General features: G+C 40.7%; 1 protein-coding gene across 3 annotated transcripts in view; it reads left to right on the top strand.

Annotated features, from left to right (window-relative positions):
* Positions 1-19757, top strand: part of TMTC1 (transmembrane O-mannosyltransferase targeting cadherins 1) — a 172703-nt gene that overhangs the window by 57080 nt on the left and 95866 nt on the right. For all 3 annotated transcript variants that reach the window (XM_077827630.1, XM_077827624.1, XM_077827617.1), the window contains 3 exons: positions 2960-3041; positions 4094-4197; positions 18853-19042. In XM_077827630.1, the coding sequence (XP_077683756.1) occupies positions 2960-3041; positions 4094-4197; positions 18853-19042 (376 nt within the window). The remainder of the gene's footprint in view (positions 1-2959; positions 3042-4093; positions 4198-18852; positions 19043-19757) is intronic.

Raw genomic sequence — 19757 nt, 5'->3', positions numbered from 1 at the left:
AACTGTGGTGTAGCTGTTCAGGGTCAGGCTGGAGCCCAGGCTCTTGGACCTTGTGAGGTGGACAGATCCCACAGGTCAGGTTGCAGCCCAAGCTGGAACATCTACACCCCAGTTAAGCAGCCTCTTAGCCCCAGCCTCACAAGCCTAAGTCAACTGGCATAGGCTAGCCGTGAGTGTCTAATTGCAGTACAGACATACTCTTAGATGTTTGACAGGGCTGTGTGGCTAGCAAATGAATAGAATTCTGATCTGTGACTGACTCGGTATAAAAGGCAGTTGTTTTTATAAAGGTACAAAACAATGAAATCTTGCAAAAGTGCAAAACAATTACATTTATTATTTTAAATATCCTGGTTAGCTTACCAAATAAGAATCATTAGCAACTTACAAACCAAACAAGCAAGCTGCACTAGAAAAACAAACCTGATCCAGGTTGTGTCTCTAAGCTGCAATTTTACCTTGTGTATTTTGGAAGCTGTGCATGACTGCTATTTAGAAAACTTACTTTTCCTACTTGATCTGCAGCTCTGTGGAATTTGCGACAGGAACAGTGAATTGTCCTTTGCTCACATTGGCCACAAGTAAGATGTCTTCCTAGTTAGTCTTTCTGAGACCAGTAATACCACCCATAAGACATCCAGAATACACCAGGGTTCTGGCAAAACAGCATTTTGATGAGCTGAGTTACCCATATCATTACCCATGGGTTGGTATTTCATATATGCCACTTCTCTAGCTTGGATGGCCAGGAGAGCTGGATCAACCAGCAGAGTATGATGTTATTATCTTTCATGGTTTTCCTCGTAGATTTCATAGCACAAGCCCTTTTTAAGTCAGAAAAACATATTTCGTAATGGAATCTGCATGAAAAGAAAATTTGACAGATGTTAACCAAGTGTAAACAGGCTATTATAATGGGAAGTGTTAGGCAACCTTAACAGTAGGCTGCGCTACAAGCCCCGTCTATAATAATGTAAACAAAATACAACCAACCACTTCTGTTGCTTACTAAAAGTCATAAGAGGTTTGAATTTCATGAGACATTCCGACTGGCACAAAAGTCCAGGGCCTGATCCAAACCCCGTTGAAGTCACTTGGAGTCTTTCCCTTGGCTTCAGTGGGCCTTGAATCAGGGCCATAGTAAAAACTTGAAGGCCAGTCTGACCTTTCATGAAGTATAAAACCTGAAGACTAGTCTGAGTTTCCTTGTTCTGGGAAGTTGGGGCCTGATTAAAATCAGTGGGAGTTCAGAAAACTTTTCACCTTGCAGGATTGGGGTCTTGAAGACCAGTCTGACATTTAAGTCACCTCCTACTCTTAAATGTCAACATTTATAAATAAGTAGACGACAAGGGACTGTGGTTATCCAGCTTTCTCTACAGTACATAGTTTGGGTTACTATGTTTTAGGAACGATGCTTACAGAAGGTTTTTTAAAGAGATTGCATTTTTTAGAGTATATCCAGCTGCACTCTCTTTTCTTTTTATTGTTAACCTGTAATTCCTTCTCATTATAGGTTTTGGTTCTGCTGCTTTTGTCAGCAGTGAAAGCTTTTCTTCATATTTCAAAGGTGCCTAGCATCACTAACTTCCTGCTATCGAAAAGTTGAACAAAAAGCCACAAATTAAGAATCTCTCTTTCTTGAGGAAGTGTTGTGACCTCATTTTTGCTGTGACTTGAAGGGCTAAAGGTAGTTAGACGATCCTGTGTATTGAGAGATTTCGAGAGGAAATCAAAAATAAATTTCTATACTAGATGTTTGCAGGAAAAAGCATGACTCTTTCCTTGCATGGAGTGCTCACTTGAATACAAGCACTGTAACCTGTTTCATAATCTTCGTAGATTGTACAAACTGATTTTTTTTATTCCTTATTTTTAACACTTTCCAAAAAGCTGAAAGATAATGTTTCTTCTGTTTTCTCTAAGTTAAAAACATTCTTCACCTCCTAAATACTTATCCCCCTCAACTGTCTTCTGCGATGTTTTACTTGTTTTTCTTCCTCAGAAAAACAAAAAGTTTGTAGGGTCCTATATAAGCATATTTAGTATTTAGTTACTTTAGTGCCATAGTGAGGGTCATTAATTATTTTAAAATGCATATTAGAATTTGGAGAACATTTTACTGTATTAGAATAATTTTGAGAGATCAAGTTTTTGAGCTTTATAAGGCTTGACCTCAAGCCTTTAATTTTACCTGCCTGTGGAGCAGGGAGGGTTTCCACAGACAAAGGGCATCCTGTAGAATCCTAGAATATCAGGGTTGGAAGGGACCTCAGGAGGTCATCTAGTCCAACTCCCTGCTCAAAGCAGGACCAATCCCCACTAAATCATCCCAGCCAGGGCTTTGTCAAGCCTGACCTTAAAAACCTCTAAGAAAGGAGATTCCACCACCTCTCCAGGTAACTCATTCTAGTGCTTCACCACCTGTGCATTTGACTCACTTCAATTAATAATCATAACAAGCTAGTCAAGTGACTTGTAATAGAAATGGAGTATGTGAACTCTACTTAAAAAGAGAGATGTTTTAAAGAAGCTCAATTCTTACAGACTATGCCTCCTTCTCTAGTTTTTGAGCACATAATTGGGTTAAGGAGCTTCTGAGTTTTAATCATGGCCTGATAGTGACTTCTTCCCTGCTGGGCAAGTCATACATGGAGATTTGTGAGCATTAAGTAGTTGATGGTTGTAAATAGAGCTGGTTGGGGAAACAATTGTGATAATTTCTGCAATTTTTTTCATTTGAAATTTTGTTAAAATTTAGAAATAAAATGTTGACTAATTCTAATTAGAAAATGCTTTGAAAATGCAAAATGATACAAATGCTTATCGTTATAGCTTTATTGTTAACACATTGATAGACATAGGATGGTTAGAGCATTGTGCCAGTGATTTTTCAGTGTGAAAAACAAGCTACTTTCTACTAAGTATTTAAGCAAGTATTTGTTAATTTGCATTTCAGCTACCTGACTGCAAGTAACAACCAGAATTTCTTGTATACTGCAAGGCCATTTTTGAAGAGGGCTGCTTTAGTAATAAGTTATGTAAGTATGAGTGATTTTAAAAATGTGGTATTGTACACCTAAATAATATTAACATTAATGTTGCTGAATAGTATCACCAACAAAACTAGAAAGCTGAAATTGCAGCTGAAATTCTATTTTAAGTGGTTGACTAGGTGGTGTTAACTAACAGTTAATCATGAAAGATAGTCCAATAAAATTTCAGCTGGACAGTTAGTTAAAATTCTCTTTTAGTTTACATAGGTCATCATTTAAAAATCAACATTTGCAAATATCCCACAGTTGATCCTTTTCTAAATAGTGGGGAAATTTACAGTGTAAAATATACCACTGTGGCTTAATTGGAAAATACTGACTTTTCAATGGTAATCACTGCAAGTGTAAAGAATGAACCCCATCTCCAGAAAGAAGGTGACCATGCTGCTCCAGCTAGCAGGACAGGCAGTAAGGAGAAATCAAAAGCTTGCTAATTTTAAAGCATAACTTCCCTGTTGCCCCCTACATGCCAGATTCTGTTTCCCTTACCTGGAACAGTAGCTAATGACACAAGTAATCCCCTTGAAACCAGCTCAAAAATAAATCTGTGGAACTCGTGCAGAGTGAGGTATTACTCAGCATGAGAAAAGGTATTGACACATTCATACTCACAAACATTGTCTGTTTTGAGAAGGCTTGATATCCCATACAGTCCATGGCAGTAGTACACACTTACACTGTGGCGGGACACTATGACAGAAAAGGGTAGAAAATTATCCAGATAAATATTTGTGAAATTCCTTTTATGTATATTCATAACGTGGTTTGTTTTTTAGTGGATGTTCAAGGATTAACACCCTGCTATGCCACTGATGCTAATAGGAATTGATTCCATAACTGCCCTGGAAATTAATTTGATATCAAGCCCTAGTTTGTGTTGATTTCTCTGCAGTGTTTGCTAAATCTTAAAGAGCCATCTAAAAAAATATAAATAAAAAAAATTTGAGTCTTCATTTTAAAGATTTGGATTTCCATGTACGGTATAATATTGCTCAAAAGGAGGTAACCATTTCAATAGATGTTGTTCTTCTCTGAAGGTGATTCTTGTTTTATATTTCCGTTTCTGGATAATGGGAGGTTCCATGCCAATGTTTTCAGAACAGGACAATCCAGCTTCATTCTCACCTTACTTACTTACAAGGTACAGTACCAATAACTGCACAAACTTATTAACTACATGTAGTTTTCTTGAACTAAAATGTTTTAGTCAAGGAACGAACAGATCTTTGTTTTGTTGGTTAACTTCTACACTTAACTGTATTTCCTTATTGCTCTCCCAAGACTAGAAAACAATTGGCATTATTTGAATCACTGAAGCATGCAACAATGCCTGTGGTATTATGCTGTTATTGTTTGTTGTTGTTGTTTATGCTTTTTTGTTGAAACCAACAAGCTTATCTTTATAAGGGCAAGGTTTGTAGCCTAGTGGTTTGAGCATAGCAGTGGGAGTCCAGGTATCCCAGCTCTGATGCTAACTTTTTCTGTGATGTGGGGAAAATCACTTGACCTTTTTGTCTCAGATGCAGATTCTGTAAAATGGAAAAAATGATACTTAAAAATCCCTCTGGAGTGCTAATGAGCAGTTAGCACTTTGACGATATAAGGCAAGATAGGGGTCTCAGGTATTCTTTTTGCTCTTACAAAGATATATCTCTAGCTGGGCCTGGCTGCCAGGGATTAATTAAAAGTAATGGTCTGACACTTGCAATTTATGTTAGCAGAAGGTTTTGTTTTTTATCATTAGATTCATTGGTGAAATAGCATAAAGAAGCTGATATTGGAGCAATGATGTTTCATTGCCCTCATAGTCAAACCAAGGCTGGGGTGTTGTCACTTTCCACAACCTAAGTTGGGCTAAGTCAGTACTTGGATTTGAGGTCACACTGGAGCTTCTGGAAGTATTGTTATGATGCAGAAAATGATCTTCTTCCCTCTGAGTCAGACCAAACCAGTATTTTAGGATGATGATGGGGAGCTGATTTATATTCAGGGGCTTTGCTTTAATTGATAAAACAAAGAATATGCTTGGCTTGATAATGCAAGAAGGATCATAGTTGTGGGGATGTTGTTTTGAAGAGAGGATGTGAAAGTAATTGAAAAGTTTTTGTTCCAATGTCCCCGTTGATTCCAAATGAAAGGAGTAGCAGTCCTGTTTGATACCATTTTTCTGGAATGCTGATTTGTTGTTTTTAAAGACTAAAGCTCAAACACAGCTGAGACTAGCAGACTGAGATTGAGACACTGTTGTTCAACATCTGGAGCAAAATTGAACTGGATCTCATTTGAGAAACTACTCTAATAACGTGCCAACAGCTTCCTATTACTAGCAATACTAAAATTGCTTCCAGGGAACATGCTAGCTAATATGGAAAGCTCTAAATTGTTACATATGATACATGTTTAGAATTTACATTAAAGTGTCTAATAATAACATATTTCTTAAATCATAGTATAAAAGACTTAGCTGTTTGTTCCTCTATTTAACATGTTTATCCTAAGAGTAAGGTTATATAATATAAACCAACCCAGTATGACTTGTTATTTATTATTCTGTAACTGAAAATGTTTTATTATATTTGCAATTAACATTTTACATTTTCTGCAATGACTGGGGTAGCTTTTAAAAGAAAAACTAAATTATTTGGTATAAGAGTGAATATTTCCCTGATAATAGCACAGGGTTTTTTTTAGTGGCATGCTTCTGAAAGGCAACTAATTGATATCACTGCAGGCTGAGCTCCTCTTTATCTGAAGGACAGGTGTGGTACAGAGAGCAGGCCGACCTTCCCTGTGTTGTCCCATTGATATGTGTCAGCCCTGACTTGAAGTAACTATCTTTAGAAGGAAAGAAGAGTTCATTGTCCAGTGCCCATTCTGTTCTTAGCCTGTGCTATAGCTGCCAACAAGGGTACCAGCTATAAACATGTTTTGTTTGTAGAGCTGGGCAAGAACCAGAATTTCATTCCCACAGAAAATTTTGTGTTTCAGATCCTCCCCCCCCTCCAAATCAGAAATACACAGTTTTTTGTGGGATGAAAATTTTTGAAAGTTTAGAAGAACCAAAATGGAATTTTCTTGAAATTGCCCAGCTGGACAGCCTATCAGTCAGGAGCCCAGAGAGCCAGACAGCCTGCCTGTCTGCCTGATTTCCACCTAAAGTTTTGTTGCAATCAACACATTCTTATGGAACATTTCAATATTTGAATCAGTGTTTTCCAATGGAAAATTTTTGTTCAGCTCTAGATTTTTGTAATATGATCCACTGTGAGCTGGACATGGACCATAAACTAATTCACCAGAGCCTAATATTTATTGTGTGACTGGTATGGCTTTCCCAGTCTTCAACAACACAAGCATGTGCATTAACCTCAGTAAAACTATATATTTCCACATTTCTTAACTGTCGGAAGTAGATGTATTCTATAATTGTGACAATGTGAAATCTTTTTAAAATGAATCAGTTGTTTGTTCAACCTCCTAATAAAGTTTCTGCAATTCTGTTGCATGTGCAGGGATACAAACAAGTAGTTCAAAGGTCAGAGTGTGGGCATGTGTATGTGGTAATCTACAGTGCCCCAGCTTGGTGCTCACTAACTTGCCATGTGGAGCCTGCTATAGGGCAGGGAAAGTCCTGGAGTGCAGCTTACCATACTGCACTTTGAAGCACTGTTACTCTAAGCCACACTCTGGGTCTTTCACTGCACTGTATCACTGTCCATTTGGGACATTATGGCACAGAAAGCCGGTACATAGTAGGTTCTCACCCTGGCTTGCCACTTAGTAACTTGCCGTGTAGACAAGTCCTGTGAATGCTTTAATGGACAGACCCTGCTGGACAGTACTGTCTTCCAGTGTCACCAAAAGAATTTAAACTTTCAGTGAGATCTGCAGCATACTCCATTATGATGGCCTGTGCCTCTAACAATGACCTCCAGTAGAGGTAATGCTAGAATGGCAGAATAGGCCTGTTACGTGATTGAATCCATCTTTCAGCCAAGGCAGAAAATAAAAGGTACAGGAAATCCTACTCTTCTTGAAGACTCACTAGAGATGGGAAATGGGACCTCCTGTATCCCACACAAGGAATCCCGGTCTAATGAACCACTGGTTATAAAATTCATAAACTTGAGTTGAAGTCGCTGCAAGTTGCTGTCACAAGTTTTACTATGGGTAAGCAACTGCAGCACAATGTAACCTCAACCAAGCCTCTGTGACATGCTTAATGGGGTTAGGATGAAATGGAGGAAAGATGTAATAGTTATAAAGGGATTGAGCGATACAAAGCTTGATGTAAACGTTTTACTGAAGTGCAGTTAGAGTCTTAGCAGGGCATTCAGCAGTAGGCTTGGCATGCTTCAGACATTCTGCACAACGTTTCTTTATTCTGCTATTCTTGAGGGAAAATATTTGAGTCCTCTGAATAATGATGAGTACATATTTTATTACGAACACCTTGTTAAGACTGAGGAAAAATATTCAATGTACAGTATGTCTCACAGATAGTGTAAGAGATAGATAACAGCAGCAACCTTACCAGTAAGTTCCAAATAAAAATATTTAAAAAAATAAGTTTCTCTCCAAGTGTAACTGTATAGTAACCATTGCAGGCATTGGCTGTGTGACAGCCATAAATCCATCTATTGCAGCCATGAATGAGCCCTAACTGTGTCTTTTAATTTGCTTTACAATATGACTGCTTTGGTAGATAGCATTTTTTATGTGGTCAAACTACTTTTTTTTCCGTAGTTTGGCTTTTGTGTGTGTGTTAAGTGTTTCAATCAGATATGTGAGAATTCAACGCAGTGGAAATTCAGAAACCCGAAGAAACACTCATCCACCAAAGTTTACTTCTTTTACACTTCATTTGGATTTATGTTTGTTTTCTAAGTGACGCATTTAATTATGACTGTTGAGGCTTCAAAGGGAATAGAGCTATTGAGCTCAAGGAGCAAACGTCTGCTGTGGAAGCAGATCGCTGCGCCAGCTAGGTTTGTCTGGCAAGGCAAGGGAAGTCAGAGGCAACAACCCCTATGGGATTTGCACTAGACCCTAGGCTAGTAAAGCAATATTAAAACCAACCTCTGCAATATACCAGCCCATTAATTAGCCATCCAGAGCATTCTGACTCTTGGCCACACTTTCTGAGTTTAGGAGCTCTTGCTGCTTTCTCAGTGTGTTTCATTTAATCTGCATTTCAGTATAATATGTACAATAGACTTTTTATTTCAGTGTTCACTTTTGGGTAAGGCAGGAAAATGCAGAGACAGCAAGAAGTCCTGGCTCACTAACATGGGGACCCCCTCAGTCCATATATTAAATTTTAAAATATGTTTTCATTTAAAAAAGGAGGGGGTGGGACCCTCATGGTAAAATGACAAAGCACAAGTCTCTCTCCTGAAGTGTGAACCTGCCTACTCCAGGCCAAAGAGTTGAACATGTCTCTTACTTAATCTTATATGGTTTAATGAGCAAACCCTGATAAATGTTGCTATCCTGAAATATTGGTTGTTAACCGGCATTTATAATGGGGCTGTGGAGCCAATTACAAACCCTGCTTGTGAAACAGAATATCCTGTGAATGCAAATACCTGGACACCCAAAGATAGCTTTGGGAAAAGAGGCACAGCTTAAACATTAGCATCAGACATTTATTCCTCTCAGCCATGTGTTTCATTTTTAAAATCCATTGCCAACACAGGGCTGGAGAAAGTAGCTTGACCCCTTGAGGCAAATAGCCAGTATCTTTTTTTTTTTTTTTTTGGTATTCATTCCACTTTCTGTTGGCACTGGATAGGTAAAGATAAGGCTGTTTTCTCTGGGGTCCCATGGCCTTTTTAGACCATTTAAAAATGTCTATCTCGACTGATTTCCAAGAGATCTATGTTTTTAACTTCCTGGGGAGTAGTAATCCATATGTCAGTCATTGCCCAGGGGACTCACCATTTCCCCCCTACTGTAAACCTTGGTTGAAGCCCTGGTGTGTAGCCATCAATCTGTTAGATTGGCTTAGGGTGCCCCTTGGAATCCATTGCTACCATTTTTTAGCTAGGAAAATGGATCACATTTGAACACAAAACTCTCAGGGATTTATAGGTTTGGGGAGAACAAGATCAGCCCCAGGGTTTTGCATATTGCAACATTATCAGGATGATCCCCAAGAGCTCAGGTTTTATTGGAAGATCAGTCTCGTTTGAATGTCTGATTTGAATGTGCCTCATTCTTAAAAATCTGATATTTTCAACTAGTTAGCAGCAAAGTTTAGGAGGAGACTCAGAAACAGACCTACTAGATTAATGAATAGAAAGATCAGTACAGTTTATACAGCATCCTCCTCCACAGCTGTACCTTGTAGTAGAAGGTACATCTTACTATTCAGCAAGCTGCAGCTGCTTGTATAGCTCTGTATTTCTGTACTCTGTGTACCCAGCACTGTATTGATAGGCAGCTTTTCTTCTAGTTGCCACAGCTCTGTGATGATGAAAGGGATTATATGGAGCCATTATATTTTTTGCAGTTGAGAGGGCTTTTTCCCCTCCATTAATGTTTATGCTGACATTTGGATCTTATCTCCTACTAATCGGACTTTGTGAGACCGATCTATCATTTTATTTATTTAAACAAATGTGATTTTACTCTATGAACACAGAATGTACTGGGCAGAGAAAGAACGTATTATTTTATGATTATTGTAAGAAAATGGTATAGGTTGACAAGATACAAGTAAATTCCTGCAGAAGATATGACTGGACTGATAAGCTGCTTGAGATATGTGCCCTAGAGGATATGCAAATAAATATAACTCAAATACAATACCTTAAATAACATCACCAGGTTATAATTGCAGCAGCATGTGTTTTACAACAGTGTCATGAAGTAGCTCATCATCCACACTTGATTTAGAGCTTTGCAAACGGTGGAAAGAGCCTAGAGATGAAATGAGTTCTGCTGTTAATATGTGAGTGAGAAACTCTTCTCCTAATAAAGGACGTAAATGAATTCTTGTCACCATTAGAAAGAACTAAAACCCCCTTGCGTACCAGGTAAAGCGCCTGGGTTATTTAAACAAGGGAGGGATTAGCTAAAGGGTTCTACATCCATAGTGGCCAGGATGGTGTTATCAGGAAGATCAGTAGTTTCCTCAGGAAGTCAGTGGTGTCTCGAAGGTAGCTGGGAGTGCTGGTAGCGTAGGGCCTGAGGAGGGAGTCTCCATAGCCAGACAATCCTGCTGTCAGGGTGCCAATGCCTGAGATGATGGGGCGCCCAGGCTTTCCAGGTTTATGGATCTTGGGTAGTAGATAGAATATCCCAGGTCGGGGTTCCAGGGGTGTGTCTGTGTGGATTTGATCTTGTGCTTTTTCAGGGAGTTTCTTGAGCAAATGCTGTAGTTGCTTTTGGTAACTCTCAGTGGGATCAGAGGGTAATGGCTTGTAGAAAGTGGTGCTGGAGAGCTGCCGAGCAGCCTCTTGTTCATATTCTGACCTATTCATGATGAGAACAGCACCTCCTTTGTCAGCCTTTTTGATTATGTTGTCAGAGTTGTTTCTGAGGCTGTGGATGACATTGTGTTCCGCACGGCTGAGGTTATGGGGCAAGTGATGCTGCTTTTCCACAATTTCAGCCCGTGCACATTGGTGGAAGCACTCTATGTAGAAGTCCAGTCTGCTGTTTCGACCTTCAGGAGGAGTCCACCTAGAATCCTTCTTTTTGTAGTGTTGGTAGGGAGGTCTCTGTGGATTAGTATGTTGTTCAGAGGTATGTTGGAAATATTCCTTGAGTCGGAGACGTCGAAAATAGGATTCCAGGTCACCACAGAACTGTATCATGTTCATGGGGGTGGAGGGGCAGAAGGAGACGCCCATCGGTGATCTTCCTGATAACACCATCCTGGCCACTATGGATGTAGAAGCCCTCTACACCAACATTCCACACAAAGATGGACTACAAGCCGTCAAGAACACTATCCCCGATAATGTCACGGCTAACCTGGTGGCTGAACTTTGTGACTTTGTCCTTACCCATAACTATTTTACATTTGGGGACAATGTATACCTTCAGATCAGCGGCACTGCTATGGGTACCCGCATGGCCCCACAGTATGCCAACATTTTTATGGCTGATTTAGAACAACGCTTCCTCAGCTCTCGTCCCCTAACGCTCCTACTCTACTTATGCTATATTGATGACATCTTCATCATCTGGACCCATGGAAAAGAAGCCCTTGAGGAATTCCACCATGATTTCAACAATTTCCATCCCACCATCAACCTCAGCCTGGTCCAGTCCACACAAGAGATCCACTTCCTGGACACTACAGTGCTAATAAACAATGGTCATATAAACACCAGCCTATACCAGAAACCTACTGACCGCTATTCCTACCTACATGCCTCCAGCTTTCACCCTGACCACACCACACGATCCATCGTCTACAGCCAAGCTCTGCGATACAACCGCATTTGCTCCAACCCCTCAGACAGAGACAGACACCTACAAGATCTCTATCAAGCATTCTTACAACTGCAGTACCCACCTGCGGAAGTGAAGAAACAGACTGATAGAGCCAGAAGAGTTCCCAGAAGTCACCTACTACAGGACAGGCCTAACAAAGAAAATAACAGAACGCCACTAGCCGTCACCTTCAGCCCCCAACTAAAACCCCTCCAACGCATTATTAACCTATACAACCTATCCTGAAGGATGACCCAACACTCTCACAAATCTTGGGAGACAGGCCAGTCCTTGCCTACAGACAGCCCCCCAACCTGAAGCAAATACTCACCAGCAACCACATACCACACACAACAGAACCACTAACCCAGGAACCTATCCTTGCAACAAAGCCCGTTGCCAACTGTGCCCACATATCTATTCAGGGGATACCATCACAGGGCCTAATAACATCAGCCACACTATCAGAGGCTCGTTCACCTGCACATCCACCAATGTGATGTATGCCATCATGTGCCAGCAATGCCCCTCTGCCATGTACATTGGTCAAACTGGACAGTCTCTACATAAAAGAATAAATGGGCACAAATCAGATGTCAAGAATTATAACATTCATAAACCAGTCGGAGAACACTTCAATCTCTCTGGTCACGCGATTACAGACATGAAAGTCGCTATTTTACAACAAAAAAACTTCAAATCCAGACTCCAGCGAGAAACTGCTGAATTGGAATTCATTTGCAAATTGGATACAATTAACTTAGGCTACCTTGCATAATGACTAAGCCACTCCCAGTCTCTATTCAAGCCTATTTCCCCTTGTTTTTTCCTACCCCGCCCCCCCCCCCCCAAACTTTCTTGTTAAACCCTGGATTTGTGCTGGAAATGGCCCACCTTGATTATCATACACAATATAAGGAGAGTGGTCACTTTGGATAAGCTATTACCAGCAGGAGAGTGAGTTTGTGTGGGGGGGGGAAGGGGGGGGGAGAAAACCTGGATTTGTGCTGGAAATGGCCCACCTTGGTTATCATACACATTGTAAGGAGAGTGATCACTTTAGATAAGCTATTACCAGCAGGAGAGTGGGGTGGGAGGAGGTATTTTTTCATGCTTTTTGTGTGTATATAATAAGATCTTCTACATTTTCCACAGTATGCATCCGATGAAGTGAGCTGTAGCTCACGAAAGCTTATGCTCAAATAAATTGGTTAGTCTCTAAGGTGCCACAAGTACTCCTTTTCTTCTATTCCTAGGCTCCCAGGCCCAACATCTTCTGGCAGCCATAACAAAAGTAACCCAGAGGATTAAATTGTGCCACTTAACAATGTTCCAGTTTGTTACACCATCCCTTGGGGGGCTGGAGTGGGGGAATAGGCTGCATAATCCTTTGTGACAAAAAGAAGGGGGGTCATGCTCTATCTTCTTCCCATACCGTTTGCAGGGGTTGCCTGGAGGGGGCAGTCCTTGCACTTTCCAACGGCAGTCATGGAGATCATCCCTGGCCTTCATGCACTGCCTGTAATAGTGGGCGAGGCTGTAGGGATGGAGACACCTACAGTCAGAAACAAGCCTGAGTGAACTTCACAGAGGAATCAAGTCAGAGGGGGAGAAATTAACAAAATTTACAAACCGAACAAATCCTGAGCCTAGCCTAGGGTTGCCAACTGTCTAATCACACAGACCCAAATACTCTTGCCCTGCCCTGCCCTGCCCTGCCCCGTCCCTCCTCCGAGGCCCCGCCACGCTCCATCCCTCCTCCCTCAGACACTCGCTCTCCCCCACCCTCACTCACTTTCACTGGGCTGGGGCAGGGGGTTGGGGTGCAGGAGGGGGTGCAGGCTCCGGGAGGGGGCTGGGGCAGGAAGGGATTGGGGTGGAGAGGGGGTGAGAAGTGCGGGCTCTGGGAGGGAATTTGGGTGCAGGAGGGGGCTCTGGGCTGGGGTTGGGGTGAAGGACGGGGTGCGGGCTCTGGGAAGGAGTTTGGGTGCAGGAGGGGGCTCTGGGCTGGGACAGGGGGTTGGGGTGCAGGAAGGGGTGCGAACTCTGGGAGGGAGTTTGGATGCAGGAGAGGGCTCAGGGCTGGGGCAGAGTGATGGGATGCGGGCTCCAGGAGGGGGCTCAGGGCTGGGGTAGGGGATTGGAGTGGGGAGAGGGTGAGAAGTGCGGGCTCTGGGAGGGAGTTTGGGTGCAGGAGGGGGCTTTGGGCTGGGGTTGGGATGAAGGAGGGGGTGTGGGCTCTGGGAAGGAGTTTGGATGCAGGAGGGGGCTCTGGGCTGGGGCAGGGGGTTGGGGTGCAGGAGGGGGTTTGGGATGCTGGCTGTGGGAGGGGGCTCAGAGCTGGGACAGAGGGTTTGGGGTGCTGGCTCTGGCCGGGCAGTACTTACCTCAGAGCAGGGAGCCTGCCTTAGCCCTGCTGCGCCGTCGGACTTTTAGCGGCCTAAAATCTCCCAGTTTGGCTTCAGTAGCCTCCGGGAAATAAAGCCCAATTCCGGGAGACTTCTGGAGAAACCGAGAGGGTTGGCAACCCTAGCCTAACCCCGTGGGTGTTGTTTGGTATCCTCCTGCATCCGTAGGGGAGAGAAGAGCATTCAAGTGCAGCAGGCTCTTAGCAGAGAAGGCCTTCTCAGGATTTAGTGTTGCCAACTCTCACAATTCTATTATCTCTCACAATATTTGGTGTTTTTCTTAAAGCCACACTCCGGGCACATGTGACTAGGCAAGGAGATCAGCCTTCTCTTTAAAAAAAAAAAAAAAAAGAAAAAGAAAAGAAAAGAAAAAAAAGGAAGTCATTGTTGCAAAGAAAAGCCTGAAAACCTGAACCCTTGAGTTTCAAAAACCAGTCCAAAAAGCAAATTATACACACCCACCCAGACATGATTTTTTTTAGCAGACTCAGTGATTTCTGTATGGTTGGGGTTGGCAATAGTGAGACTGACTTTTCCATTCTAAATCATTTTCAGTTACTGCCTGGGGCAACAGACAATTCTTCAAGTATTTGTGCCCTATATTGTTTGAGTTTAAACAGTGGCCTAACATAACACTCTTTGCACTAAAGGCAACCAGTTCAGATAGCAGAATCATGCTCCTGTTTTCTGCAACAGATGCAATAAATGATGTGCCAAATAAAGCACATGACATTAAATCTAGCCTTAGGGGATTTGAAAGTATGGGTCACCATGACGGCGTCTAAGAGCTAAAGAAAGCTTGCAACTTCTGAATATTTCAGAGACTGGGGGACTGGGAAAGCCACATTTGACAATTGCTGAAACTTGTATTTCCATGTTCAATGTGCAATTAAAAATTGATCTCCACTGCAATGCAAACCTAGTTAACTGGCTTTGTGGGGGTGGGAGGGACATGTCAATTGACAGTAAGTGATGCCAATTAGGAGGCTAATTCCTCCAGTTGTCTCCTCACCATGACAAGTTACCCTATGTTATCTGGGCTGAAATGCAGCAGGTCTGACAGAGAGAAATGTTTTAAGCACTGTACTTTTTCCCCCTCTTGAAATTCCAGCAGAAATGAGTAGTAATACAGGGGTGATGATTAATTTAAAATGTAATTTATTGTCAGACAACTAATTAAAAGGAAATATTTTAGTTGCTGACTATAGCTAGGCCCCTAAAATGTAACTAGTGCTTGGAATAATTCCAGGAGGTTTCATTTCTGTTTAAAATTGCAAATTATTTCTATCCTATGTCAGGTTTTGAAATAATGTTTTTGAAAGGTTATGCCTGCACTGAACTTTTTTCTTTATTCAAACATGCTAGGTAAGAGATGTAGTGCTGGATTTACAGGCAATCACATGGGTGCCTGAATGTGGCTCCTCCCTTCCCCCATCTATTTAAATAATGGAAGCAAAAAATCTAAGAAAATTTAGTCAGTTCAAGAGATTTATATTTTATCTAAAACCTGTAGCATATTTAGTCCCTCCCTTCCAATACAATGTGCAGGGGTGCAGGTTCATACATTGTAAAAATTTACTTCACATCACAGAGAACCTACACCATTCCCTTCTATCGCGATAATTCTCTCACCTCATTGGTCTGTCTGAAAGCATTGGAGAAAAGTTTTGAATGCTGCATTGCTCTTTACAGAAACATTTGCTTTTACCACTTTAGCTCAGTCTGAGAGATCACATTGAAGTATAGATGGTAAAACAGTTATCCACTATTTGTGGAAAACAAATCTTTTAGACCTGGATATTCTGCAGGGTTTCATGCATATTCGTGCAGGATTTCATGGATATTCTGCAGTTTTGCAAAAACTGTGTGTAAATTTTCCAGTTTTGACATAAAAATTGAAAACCACCAACATTTTTAGGTACACAACTGACAGAACATTCAAGATTACCAAAATTGAAAGACTGCCCAAATTGTTGGTGACAAGAAACATCACTGATAGAATTTTTGCAATTTGAAAAGGCCAGCTGGAAAATCATTTTTTTTCAGTTTTGCCATTCTGGGATACATGGTGCATGCATTCTAAACCAAGTAAGTTAAATGAGAGCTCTCAGGACTGACAACAGGAGAAATGGCCAAGGGTTTTCTATTCTGATGTACGGCGATGTGCATCAGCCAACTGTACATGGTACGTAATGTCTTTTGTAGGCTTTGAAATAGTTCACTGCTGTTGGCAAATTGCATTTAAGGAACCCGAGTGTTGCCATAACTGAACAGAATAATTGTCTGCCTACTTTGGTACCCTGCCTCCAGAAGTAGACTGTGCTTGAAGTTTATGGGGAAGGCAAAAACACTTCAGTGAGGGGGGAAATAGATCCATTCACAAAACCTTTCATCATCAACCTGAACTAACTTCCCAGCAGAGTGTACAGCTTTATATTACACTTGCCTATATATCTATTTGGAATTCTTTTTTAAATCACATTAAATTGATTCAATTTGCTGTAACAACAAATTCCACATATTTGTTACATGCTGCATAAAGTTTTATCTTCTCTTGTATCCTGGAGAGTGGATGCTGAAGACCAGCCTGTCTGTTATCTAAACCCATCAGCATTTCACTCGTCTGTATTAAGTTGTTTCTCTCTCCCTCCCTTGAAGATAAATAGTTAAAGTGTGATGAGGCTTCACAATTGCCTGGTAATTTGATGCATCTTCCATATGGGATTACAGTTGAGATGCTTTTTGAACATACCAGTACACAAGTTGCCCTAAGGGCCTTTTTATTAACTCGGATAACTCATCCGCTGAAAATTTAAGACATTTCAAGTTGGATACCCAAAATTACTCATCACTTTTGAAAATCTTAGCCACGTTTATAACAATATTACAGCCTGGCACTATTCACTGAATGATGTGAATGGCTTTCATTTGGAAGATGATGACCTCCTGAGGTCTCTTCCAACCCTAGTATTCAATGATTCTATGATTCTATAAAGATGGCAAGTCATGCCATACGACATTGTGCTGTATAATCCCATCAAGGCTAAGCTACATCATTTTTGAATTGGTGAATCTCTGAGGAACCCCCATGTACTGCAGGAAGTGATTTTGCTGGCTTAGAAGATGGTATTTTTCATTTAGAGTAATGAGCCAATGGCCCAATGTGACGAGGGGTAGAACTGATCAAAATTTTTTATTCAAAACTTTTTTAGATGAAAAACTGACTTTTTCATATTTTTCTCCTATGGGAGGGAAAAAAACCCCTTCCTTACACTCTTTTTTCCTTTCCTTTTCTTTCCCTTTACAATGGCAAAATGAAAAAAGGAGGAAAACAATGGGGGAGGGGAACCTAAAAATTGTGGGATTTACAGTCTTTGTATCAAAATTGGAAAAACTTCTTTGCAAAAACTATCCTGAAAAGGAAATTTTTCCAGTGAAACATCCTTACAACTTTTTGATCAGCTCAGGTGTTGGGACAATATGCTGCTGGAGATAGTGTTTTTGGGATGAGAAATAAAATGAAAATCCCAACCACTTGTTGTTATTAAACTCACCCCCCCCCCCCCAAAAAAAAAAGTTAGGGTTGTGAGTCCCTGTGTTTTAGCCAAATTCCAATATGGGTAATTCTATACTGCCTGCCTAAAGTCATTGTTAAACACAGTGTCCTGTACCTCCTGTCCTAAAATACTGTGTAGTGTTCTCCATACTGCTGAGTAATTGCTCTGTTTTCACAGTAAGTGGTGGATGAAATGATCTTTTATATATGTTTGTACATGTCTTGGGAGTCCTTTGGGATCACTTTAATAAATCTTTGAGCTACCAGAGTGTAGTATACAAAAACCAAGCCAGACTGATGAAAAAGTGCTATATTGTATAAATTTATTATTTATATGCAAGTCTGTGCGCTTTCTGGTTCTATATATTTGCCTTTTTTAAAAAAAAACAATGAAAGTTTATAGTCTGTGAATCTCACAGTTCTTCTCAGTGGACTTTGTGAGTATTCGACCAATTTTAGCAGTTCACAAAGAAATGTATTTAAACTCTTCTGTAAACATGGTTTGAGGGAGCAGCTTTAAGGTTTGCAGATAAGTAGCTGCCAAATGACTCAGGGTCAAATTATTTACTTGGATGCATTCATATTGCTCCTGTTCCAGTCCACAGAAGCTTTCACGTGTCCCAAAAGGTAGCATGTTTCCCATGCACCCACCTCCCAATCCCCTCTGCATTACAAATAGCAAATTACAAAGTTAGAAGTCTCTTTCCCCCTCTACTTTTGCAGCCTCCCTTATGCTAACTGCTCATGCCAACTACTCATGCCCCCCAAGGGCTACGATGGGAGCCAGAAATCACCAACTTTGGTCTGGGCTTCTTGCCGACTGTGCCAGAGAGCAGGCAGGGGGTCTGATGTAGAAGCTGGTGTAGCAGCTCTAAGCTACATGAATTCCTCCGCACAGAGGGAATCTTCAGATGGCTGGTTAAGCTAGAATTAGGGCTGCTTTGCATCGCAGGAGTCCAGCAATACTGCTGTAAGAGACTGATGGGTGGGTCTCTCTCTCTCTAATTTTAACTTTTATTTACTCTTTTGTAAAAATAAAACATTACATAGAATTAAAACAGGTACAAAAATAATTATTCACCTCAAAAATATGACATTCCAATAATATATGTAGAACAGTCAAGCCACTCAAAGTTGATGTACAATTCTCATATAGAGATAATTGGTTTAAAGTTTTATGGTGTTTATAAATAACACATGTTGAAGACTTATATTTATAGAACGGTATGTTGCTGTCTTCATATATTTTTTTTTTTCTCCAGTATAAGGGACAATAATTGACTATATCCTGGATCACCATGAAATCAGTCTGCTCTCAACATAAGAAAAAACTTACATGGAATCGAGAACATTCTACGTATTGTATTTCCATTTCATCTTTCAGATTTCTAACTTATTCGTACCTCCTGGCGTTCAATTCCTGGCTTCTGCTAGCACCAATTACTCTGTGCTATGACTGGCAGGTCGGGAGTATTCCTTTAATTGAGTCGATATGGGATGTGAGGAATTTAGCTACAGTTCTCCTGGTGGTGGTGATGATATTACTCAGCTTACATTGCATAACAGCATTCAAGGTAATTTTTAAAAAGTACACTAAAATCTTGTAGTTTATATGTTATTTTTGTTACCTAATCGTTGAGGAAATCACCAATAAAAACAATTGAGGTTGTTTTTTTTTTTTTCCAAACAATAGACAGTAAGAGGAAAACTACTTCCCTATAGCTCTCACAGGCAAATCCAAAAGGCTAAATGCTGCCATTGAATGTATGCATGCTGCTCCCATTTGTTTGGTCTGAGACCAGAATTTAGCCAAAAGTGCTTTATTAAATTACTATTAATCACCCAAAGCCCACTGAAGTCAACTGAAAAACTCTCCTTGATTTCCATGAGCTTTGCTCATGACCCAAGGGCCCAATTCAATTGCCATTAGTCAATGGGAGCTTTGCCATTGGCTTCAGGTGTCTGTCACTAGCATTTGAGGATTAAGTTGATATTTTTATCTGTACCTCTAAACCAAATAAAACATATATATGAGACACAATAAGGAGGACAAAATTGAGTGTAATAAGTTGAAAATGACCTGGGAATCATTATTTAGCATAAATGACATGTTGTTTAAATACAAGCTGGTCCAATAAAAGATATTATCTCACCACTGTCTCTCTAATATCCTGGGACAACATGACCACAACCACACTGTGGACAATGTTATTTAAATCCACTTTCACAGATCAGTATTGCAGATACATGTTGCACTGCAGATGTGTAAATGAGATTATACTGGATTTG

This window comes from Eretmochelys imbricata, chromosome 1 (assembly GCF_965152235.1).
Source record: "Eretmochelys imbricata isolate rEreImb1 chromosome 1, rEreImb1.hap1, whole genome shotgun sequence".
Classification (NCBI taxonomy): domain Eukaryota; kingdom Metazoa; phylum Chordata; order Testudines; family Cheloniidae; genus Eretmochelys; species Eretmochelys imbricata.
The sequence above is the reverse complement of the archived record's forward strand: the minus strand, read 5'-3'. Positions and strand labels throughout refer to the sequence as shown.